Source organism: Lipotes vexillifer, unplaced genomic scaffold (assembly GCF_000442215.2).
Source record: "Lipotes vexillifer unplaced genomic scaffold, Lipotes_vexillifer_v1.1 scaffold1117, whole genome shotgun sequence".
Taxonomy (NCBI): domain Eukaryota; kingdom Metazoa; phylum Chordata; class Mammalia; order Artiodactyla; family Lipotidae; genus Lipotes; species Lipotes vexillifer.
The window spans coordinates 107,102-116,879 of NW_006778824.1; the positions used below are offsets into that span (position 1 = coordinate 107,102).

Consider the following 9,778-nt stretch of genomic DNA (forward strand, 5'->3'; position numbering starts at 1 on the left):
AAAAAGGGGGGGGGGGGGGGGAGTTAAGAAAGAGTGGCCAGTGGGAGAGTGTGCAGACACTCCTTTGTGAGGGGGGAGGCGTCTGCCAATACAAGAGTGGCTTTGGTGGGAGCCCTGGAGTTGGGGGCAGGGAGAATCCTGGAGCAGCCTTGAGGTGGGCGAGGGAGGGGCAGCCGCCCGAGGCTCTACCACCCCGCGTTCACCAGGGAAGGGAGGGGGCAGCTCCTCTGAGCTAGATGCAGCCCCCGGGGCGCCAGAACCACCCGATGACGTCCTGCAGATGCAGGAGGGGTCTGCAGGAGGGGTCCACAGGGGAGCCCGGAAAGACCTGGAAAGGGCCGGAGGGTCACACCCCACTGCCAGGCCCCAAAGCGAGCACAAAGCTGGCTCCCAGGGCCCCCACCCCGCCCCACACGCCCCACTTCCCTCTGGTGCCCTGAGTTGAGGAAAAGGAAATTGGATCATGTACGAGTTTCCTGTGGCTGCGGAAGAAACTGCTGCCACCCTAGTGGTGTCTACAGCAACACAAATTTGTTATCTTGCATTCTATACTCAGAAGTGCTGTACAGGTCTCCCTGGGCTAAGTTTCAGGGCTGTGAAGGTCTGGTGCCCTTTGGAAGGCTCTGGGGTAGAACCCCTTCCTTGCCTCTTCCCTAAAGGCCACTGCATCCCATGGCTCGGGGCCCCTCCTTTTCCAAAGCCAGCCATGCAGCACCTCACTGACACTCCTCTGTAGTTAAATGTCCTCTGACTGACCCTCCGGCCTCCTCTTCCACCTTTAAGGACCCTGTGATGACACTGGACCAATTCGGATCATCCAGAGACTCTCCCTGCTCTAGCAGCCTCAATCCCTCTGGTCCAGGTGCTGTAGCACTTTTACAGGTTCCGGGGATTATGATGTGGACATTGTCTGGGGAGGGGGTGCATTTTCTGCTGACCACAGACAGAACATGGGCAGAAAGTCCACCTGCCCCACGCCCTGCGTGAGTGTGCTGTCCAGACATCCTGATTCCCAGGACAGTCTGTTCTGTGGCTCAAAGTGACAGGAGGACTCACATTATCTGAGAGTCGTCAGGAAAGTTGACAACTTGGAAATAAGTTTCCTGTCTGAATGCATTTAAAGAATAGTTGGAGACAAAATAGGGCTGTGTTTTAATTATGACAGGCAGTTGTGATGAAAATAGGCTTCATTTTTAAGCAGTCATGCAAAAAGTATTTCTGTGTCATAACTGGTATTTTGCGATTCCATATTACTTCATGATCATTAGTTTCATTTTTCAAATACATAACTATATGCTCTTTTTAGGGAATTTGAACCACACAGAAGTATATAAAGGGGGAAAGTCCCACTGTACAGCCACCCAGAAGTTACCCTTTGGTGAGAAACTTGCTCAACATTTTCCATGGCTGTGTTTTGTTTTAACTCCGAGGTGCTCACACCATCCTAGGCCATGCTTCCAGCCCTGCCCACCGACTTGCCTCTGTCCGCATCCCCACCCAGGGGAGCACCCCTCCACCAGGATCCCATCGGCGGGTGTTTGGGCCGCTTCCAATTTGTCTGATTGCAAACGTGATGCTCTGTATGTGTCTCCCTGTGAAGCCACGTGAGACAAGGATTCCTGGGTCAAAAATAATGATGCCACCACCTGCCCTTTGAAAGCTTCTGCAACACAGCATTTCTTTCCATTGGTGACATCTTGATAAAGTGGCTCAAGAAAACCACGTATCTGTCATTCCCATCATGCCCTCCTGTTCTCACTGTCAGATCCACAGTCTTCCACTTAAAGGAGTAACTGCTGGGTGTGCAGCAGGAGGGCAAAGCCAGATGGAGTGGGATTGGGGCCACAGGAGAGGGTGATGGTTATATGTAATAGCTGTGCCCACGTCCTGGAAATGCTCAAGAGTAGATAAAACTGGAAAGTGGCTATTAAAAAGATGCCAGAAATATTGTTGTGCCTATTGAACATATTCCCAGATATATGAACTTTATTTTTTTAATATTTATTTATTTGGCTGTGCCAACTCTTAGTTGTTGCATGTGGTATCGTTTAGTTGCAGCACGCAAACTTAGTTGCGGCATGTGGGATATAGTTCCCTGACCAGGAATCGAACCCAGGTCCCCTGCATTGGGAGTGCAGAGTCTTAGCCACTGGACCACCGCTTCCTCCATGGAAATGGAGAGTCCATGAACATCCCCTGAAGTATGCAAAAAAGGGGGAACCACATGATATAAGTTTTAAACCCAAAGGGTGCTGAAACCATATGTAACTTTTAAAATGTGTCTTTTAGGTTATTAGTCATTAAGAATATCGATCACTAGAGTAGCTGACATGGATCTAGCGTGGGCGGATGTAACTGACATGGCTCTAGCGTGGGCGGATGTAACTGACATGGATCTAGTGGGCGGATGTAACTGACATGGATCTAGCGTGGGCGGATATAACTGACACGGATCTAGTGGGCAGATGTAACTGACATGGATCTAGTGGGCGGATGTAACTGACATGGATCTAGTGGGCGGATGTAACTGACATGGATCTAGCGTGGGCGGGTGTAACTGACATGGATCTAGCGGGCGGATGTAACTGACATGGATCTAGCGTGGGGCGGATGTAACTGACATGGATCTAGCGTGGGCGGATATAACTGACACGGATCTAGTGGGCAGATGTAACTGACATGGATCTAGTGGGCGGATGTAACTGACATGGATCTAGCGTGGGCGGGTGTAACTGACATGGATCTAGCGTGGGCGGATGTAACTGACATGGATCTAGTGGGCGGATGTAACTGACATGGATCTAGCGTGGGCGGGTGTAACTGACATGGATCTAGCGGGCGGATGTAACTGACATGGATCTAGCGTGGGGCGGATGTAACTGACATGGATCTAGCGGGCGCGTGTAACTGACATGGATCTAGCGTGGGGCGGATGTAACTGACATGGATCTAGCGGGCGGGTGTAACTGACGTGGATCTAGCGTGGGCGGGTGTAACTGACATGGATCTAGCATGGGGCGGATGTAACTGACATGGATCTAGCGTGGGCGGATGTACCCGGATTAGTACGTTTGTGTGTTGCACGTGCTTCGGCTTATGCATCTTAAGTAATTTACAGCGCGGACCTGCCTGTGTGTTTGTAAGACTGTCTGTCAATAACTGTGTCTCGTCCAGCCCGTCCCTGACTGTGCAGATAGTGTCCGTGTGTCATGACTGTGTTTCCACGTCTGTACTTGAGTCTCGGGGTCAGATGTGTTGAGTGTTTCTGTGTGACAGAGAGTGTGGTGTGATACCTTAAAGAATCAGTTCTCCCGTGATCTGCCCTCCTCTTGGCAACCCAGGGCCCTGCCAGGAAAATCCTCTGTGGTCTGGGCCACCCCTTACATCATATTCCCCCTTCACGGTCCCTCCATGGACCCTGCAAATTGCTCTGAGTCCCGCTGCGGTGAGAATTTGCAATTAGCGTCCTCCAGAAGACACGGCTGGGGGTCAAAGCCTCTAATGAGCCCCATAAAAGCCACCTGGGCCCTGAGGCAGCAGGACCCAATGAGATGTGGCACTTCCCCTAGACCCTCCCTGGAGACCTTCTGCGAGGGGAGGGGTAGGGTGGGTTGGCAGTGACCTTGGTCTTGAGGCAAAGGGCCTGGGGGTGCTACGAGGGCAGCACCTTCCGGGTGCCCCAACACCTGCCACCAAGTTGCACAGCATAGACAGCAGGGCACAGGCTCCTGGAGCCCCCAGCCCTGATGCCCCGTGTCCAAGCTGGCCCACCAACCCCCGGTTCTGCAGCCCCTTTTCAGGCCCAGCCTCTTCTGCCGCATCACCAATGGGTTTCACACCGCCAGGGACTGGGCCACAGTCCTCAGTACCCTCTGCACCCCCCACCAGCTCTGAGCCCTCCTGCAGCCCCTCCCCACGGGGCTGGGCACCGGGCGCTATCAGTGGGGGTCTCCGAGCCCATTCGAGGTGAGCCAGGAGCAGCCACCAGCTCAGCCCCTGCGCAGGGAAGGTCAATGTAGGAGGAACCGGCTGAGGGTCGCCCACGAAGTACACTTGCTGGCGGGAATCCCCCTCCCCCTCCAGCGCGCCCCGGGTCCTGCTGGACAGACCCCGACCTTGCAGAGCAGGGTAGGGGCTGAAGAGGAGCTGAGGCCCCAGGAGCTCCTCACCCACCAGCGGCGAGCACTGCCCGGCTCCACCCCAGCTCCCCACACCTCCCTGCCGCTCGCCCATCTGTCAGACACCCAACTCCTGGGCGTCCTGGCACGAAAGTCCCAAACTGCGCGGCCCTTGAAAGGCTCTGAGTGGACCGATTCCACCATCCCCCAAAGGCCACTTTGATGCTCAGAAAACACAGGATAAAGACCTCAGGTCCATTCAAGGAGAGTCATGTGGGGACACCAAAAGTGGGGATGGACGCTCCCCCACACACACCCCCTCCCCACCCCACCCCCAGCCCTGCAAACCCCTGGCCCAGGTTTTGCTCACCCCTGGAGAGCAGGCTGGCCATCTGATGGAAGTGGTGTCCTTCCTGAGGCATGAGGGGCCCTGGCCAGAGAGCAGCACAGAGCAGCAGTCCCTGGGGGCCCAGGTGGAGGAGGCCAGGGAAGTGCCCAGACACACAGCCTAAGACGGCACACCAGGCAGGCAGAATGGGTCTTCTCTCCTGCTATGTGCACACATACACCTGTGTGTGAGTGTGTGTGCATGTACCTGGGTGTGTGTGCAGGAGTGCACCTGTGTGTGTGTGTGTGTGTGTGTGTGTGCACACGGGCACACACACTCCCACGCCTGTCCATGTACCTGGTGCTGGGACAGGGAACAGTACGCACCTGAGAGCATCCACACGAGTGGGGAGGTAAGAGGTGTATCTGCGCGCACTGGTGTGCAGGCACCGAGGCCCCCTTGCCCGGTGTTAGCTCGGGGTGAGGTGCGTGCTGGGCTGAGAGGGGGTCAGTGCTGCAGCAGCTTTGAGAAGGGTTACAGTGCCGCCATGCAGCTCTCACGACCCGGCCCCCTGCCCAGCACACATCACACCTGCATCTCTCCGCTGTCCAGGGTACTCAGAAGTGACCCCCCTGCCAGGGAGGGCTATGAGGAACTCCACCAACTCCACTGAGAACTTGGTGACACGTCATCCTGCTGGGCTTCCCTGGGCTGTGCCACCTTCAGGGGCCGCTGCTCGGGTCATTCTTCACGATGTACATAGTGACCGTCCTGGAGAACCCGGCCGTCGTGGTGACATCAGAGTCACAGCGTCTGCTTCACCCACCCGCGCACTACGTCCGGGCCAACCTGCTGCTGCTGGAGACGCTCTACACCTCGGCCTCCGTCCCCGAGCTGCTGCTGGAGACGCTCTACACCTCGGCCTCCGTCCCCGAGCTGCGGGCTGGCCTCCTGGCCTTGGCGAGGACCATCTCCTCCTCGGGCTGCCTCACCAGCTGTTCCTCTTCCTCTCCCTTGGCTCCCCGAGTGCTTCCTCCTGGCCACCGTGGCCTGTGACCGGTTCCTGGCCATCTGTCACCTGCTGCACTAGCCGGCCATCATGGACTCGAGGCTCTGCTGAGTCTAGCCCTCAGCGCCTGGCTGGGTGGCTTCCTGGTCTCCTTTGTGTCCATGGCTCTCACCTCCTGCCTCAGGCTCTGCGGCCCCAACGTCCTCAGCCACTTCTTCTGTGACATCTCACCCCTGCTGCAGCTCTGCTGCTCCGGCACCATCACCATCGAAGTGCTGGACTGCGTGGCAGCCCTGGCTGTGCTCGCGACCTTCCTGCCAGTGACCGTGGTCTCCTATGCCCACATCGTTGCCCCGGCGCTGAGCATTCCAGGAGGGTCCGGCTGCCACAAGGCCTTCTCCACCTGTGCTTCCCACCTGGCGCGGGCGGCCATCTTCCACACCACCGCCATCTTCATGTACGCCTGGCCTCACGCCGTCAGCTCCTTCGGCTTCAACAAGCTGGTGTCCATGGTCTACTTGGTTGTGACCCTACGGCTCAACCCCAACATCTACTGCCTGCAGAACCACGACATCAGCGAGGCCCTGGCCAAACTCCACCAGGCCTCTGGCCCCTGCTAGCACCAGCTGCAGGGGGAGGAACTTCAAATCCGACCCCGTCATCTGCTCACAGCCACCAGCCCACACCAGGCAGGCCACGGCTCTCTCCCACTAGCGCAGCCAGCAAGCTCCTCTCTTCCCCCCTCACCCTGAGACGGGAGCACAGTGGGAGCTGCCGAAACTCCGAAGGCTCCAGCTGCCTCTCACAGGGAGCTTCAGCACCCGATCAGGGGACAGCTCCTCAGCCCAGGACGAGCTCACTCCGAGCTCCCAGGAAGGTCCCCCTCCACCGTCACTCCCCCGACCACCTGTAACCTGGTCAATCTCTGGCTTTCCCCCACTCCTGGAAGCTTTCAAGATCTTGTTGTGTTTGGTGTCCAGGGTATGCTGTGTGTGTGTGTGTGTGTGTGTGTGTGTGTGTGTGTGTGTGTGTGTGTGTGTGTGTGTTATCATGCTTGGAGTTTGTCACGCTTCTAGAATTCGAGACTTCCTTTCTCTCTTCAGTTTTGGAAACTTATCAGCCGTTGTCCCTTAAGCCTGCATCTGCCTCATTGCTCCTCTCCTTTTGGTTTCAAAAGTGCACGTATGTTGGGACGCACAGCTTTGCATAACCAATACGGCAGGCATTTAAAGGCGTCGTCACCTCCACAAAACTTGTAGTTAACCCGGTGAGGACCCACCCTCTGTGATGAACCCCTTGATGCAGGCCCCATTCCTCGTCTCCCTGGGCTTGCTTCTCGCCGGCCCAGCAGCTCCTGCACGCATCCTCTCGAAGGCTCTCCAGGCTCGGTAGTGTTTCCTGGGGTAACTGCGATGAGGGGAAGCACCCTGCGGTGGTCAACAACCTGACTGTGGAACCTGACCCCATTGTCATTCCCAGGAACGTGACCATCAGTGCTGCGGTCAGGACCACTGTGGACCTCAAAGATCCTCTGAAGGTGGTATTAGCTCTGGAGAAGGAAGTGGCTGGCTTTTGGGTCAAAGTCCCACGGGTGGAGCAACTTGGTAGCTGCACCTACGAGAACTTCTGTAATGTGCTTGAAGTGTTAACTCCCCTTGAGAATCCCTGCCCAGAACCCCTGCACACCTGTGGGCCTCCCAGTCACTGTCCCGTCAAAGAAGGCACCTACTCACTGCCCAAGCCTGACTCCTTCCTGCCTGACCTGCAGTCGCCCAGCTGGCTCAGCAGCGGGAACTGCCATTCGGAGATCATCCTAAGCAGCAACGGGAAGCGTCTGGGCTGTGCCAAAGTCTCCGCCTGCCTAAAGGGCAAATAAGGTGGCACTTGTCACAGCAGAATGAAGGGGGTGTGAGGAAGGCCTCCTCTTCCTCTGTCTTACATTGGCCGAGGCCCGATTCTACTCTCTGTCCTTTCTCGAGCCCCTTTCTACAATGATGACACTCCCCCGCTGAAAGTCATTTTATGCCACCTACAAAATTTTTAGGCGTGGGCCAGCAGCCCGAGCCGAAGCGAGGATGAGCCTGGTGGTTTCTGACAGCCCAGGGCGTCTACTGGGCTGGCCACGGCATTTTCCTCCTCACACCCGTGGCTTTCTCTCTAAGAACTCAACTCATTTTCTAAACAGTCAAGGAAGGGGGCTAACGCATTTTGTGACCCCCCGTCAGGCTGACGCAGTCTTGGTCTCCTGAAGTACCTTTATGATTTTTCTCATTGATTTTGTGTGTGTGTCACCGACCTAAAAGTGGAGTGAGAGTACTAACAGTTTCCATTTTACTCTCACCCCCTCTTACAATGAAGGGTCTGAAGGAGTCGATCTTAGTCTGTTCCTCCATTAACTTCTATGATTTAGTATTCTTTTCTAGACTTGCCCAGATAACAGTGGGGCACAGTGTATCCTGGAAAGACAGGGCATGTGATGGGAGAGATATCTGAGAATGTTCTACGTGTTTTTAAGACAGTCTGCGAACTCAGGTGCCTGCAGGGCAAAGCGCAAGACATCAGTGGACCACGCGGAAATCACGCTGTTTCCGGGCACATCTGCCATTCTTTCCTTCGTATAACATAACCGATCCGAGGCAGCCGCTGCCCAGTCTCAAGCTGGGGGTATAATCAGGGATGAGGGGACTGGGGTGAGTTGGAAAGGGCACATCCGGTCCGTAGGGACAGCTGCTGTCTAGCTCTAGCCAGTGAGCACCACAGGAGAATGCAGGCTTCGTCAGCTCTGCCTAGTTGTTGGCTCCCCAGCTGTGGTAAGCACTCGAACTGCAGAGCCTGTGGCTTCTCCAGTGCACGGCTGTCTCCTGGTCTCAGGCCGGACTTTACTCTGATCGACAGAAGTGGTGAGAGTAGGAAGCTTTTCTTGTTCATATTTTTTAAGGGAACACATTTAAAGGCTCTCCATCAAGTATGATGTCTGCTGAGGGTTTTTTTGAAATACAGCCTTAATCGAGTTAAAAAATTCATTTCAACGACTAGTTTTCTTGGCATTTTTCCCCCCAATGAGTGTTGATGGAAATCAAACGCTTGACAATGGCGATCATGTAACAATATGTAAATGCACCAAATCAACATGTTGGACACCTTACATTTACAACATGTTACATGTCATATGTATTTCAATTAAAAAAATAACATTTACAAATTAAGAAATGGCTCTCTTTTGCTCAGGCCCATGGCATGTCTTCATCCTGCCAGGAAGCTCTGTAGCCACTGACAAGACCAGAAGTGGCCTAATAAACAGTACAAGAAAGCACAGCCCAGAGGGCCAGCCCTTATGGAGGCGCTTCTCATGCAAAGGGAACTGTGCTCAAAAAGTAGGGGTTGAAGCCAAACAGCCAACTTCTGCCATAGGGAAGTGTGTCAGGGTTCAGTTCATGAAGAATGGCCAAAAGCTCACAGCCTTTGCACCCAGTGATGGTTGTTTGAACTTTACTGAGGAAAATGATGAAGTTCTGGTTGCTGGATTTGGTCGCAAAGGTCGTGCCGTTGGTGACGTTCCTGGAGTCGTCTTGTAGGTCGTCAAAGTAGCCAACGTCTCTCTTGTGGCCTTAACGCAAAGGTTAGAAGAAAGGACCAATATCGTAAGTTTTGATGGTGACGGCATGATGGTAATACATTTTCCCATGCAAAAAACGCCCCAAAAAACAAACAAAAAAAGAAACGAAACGCTTTGTCTCCTTCTGAGAAAATCGTGAGCATTCTTCCCCCTTGGTGCGGCAGTGAGTAAAGTACGTCCGCATACTTGACAATGTTGAAACCACCTGGACCTGAGTGGTGCGACCTGCTTCTGATGTACTCTTGGGCTCAGTGGCTAATATTTTATTTAGATTTTTCATGTTGATATTTAAACATAAAATAGTCTAAATTTTTTCTGTGCTTCCCTTATATATTTTAAGATAAAAGGTTTAGGGTCTCGAAAAGGGTTAATTAAGCCTCAGCCCATGGCTCTTCCTACGTGGTGCCCTTGTGTCTTCTCTCTCCTCCGAACAACTATCTGTCAGACTCAGAGCCCAAAACTGTGCCCTTTCTCTCATATTTGCTGCTTGCTGCTCATCCAGAGAAATTTCCTTAACTTTATAATTCAATTCTCCTGGCTGTTTCTCAGAGGTTCTTTCTTAGCCTCGACCTTTGTCACAGCATCCTGTTCTTATATAAATAGTATCCCCCCCAGCTTTTCTGAGCCTGTGAGTTGGAGTATTTTTTGTTTGTTTCTTAGGTTTTCTTCTAATTCCTCAAACTTCTTGAGCCTTTCCCCCCCCCCCC

The 9,778-nt window shown here is 54.0% G+C and overlaps 1 protein-coding gene and 1 pseudogene across 1 annotated transcript; both read left to right on the plus strand.

The window, feature by feature from the left end:
- Positions 1–5,093: 5,093 nt before the first annotated feature.
- Positions 5,094–6,075, plus strand: LOC103068335 (olfactory receptor 6B1-like). Its single transcript, XM_082930931.1, is given in 5 exon segments — positions 5,094–5,134; positions 5,136–5,434; positions 5,437–5,466; positions 5,469–5,561; positions 5,564–6,075. Coding segments are annotated over 5 exon segments (975 nt in total).
- Positions 6,076–6,742: 667 nt separating this feature from the next.
- LOC103086994 (ganglioside GM2 activator pseudogene) lies at positions 6,743–7,331 on the plus strand (annotated as a pseudogene).
- The last annotated feature ends 2,447 nt before the right edge of the window (positions 7,332–9,778 follow it).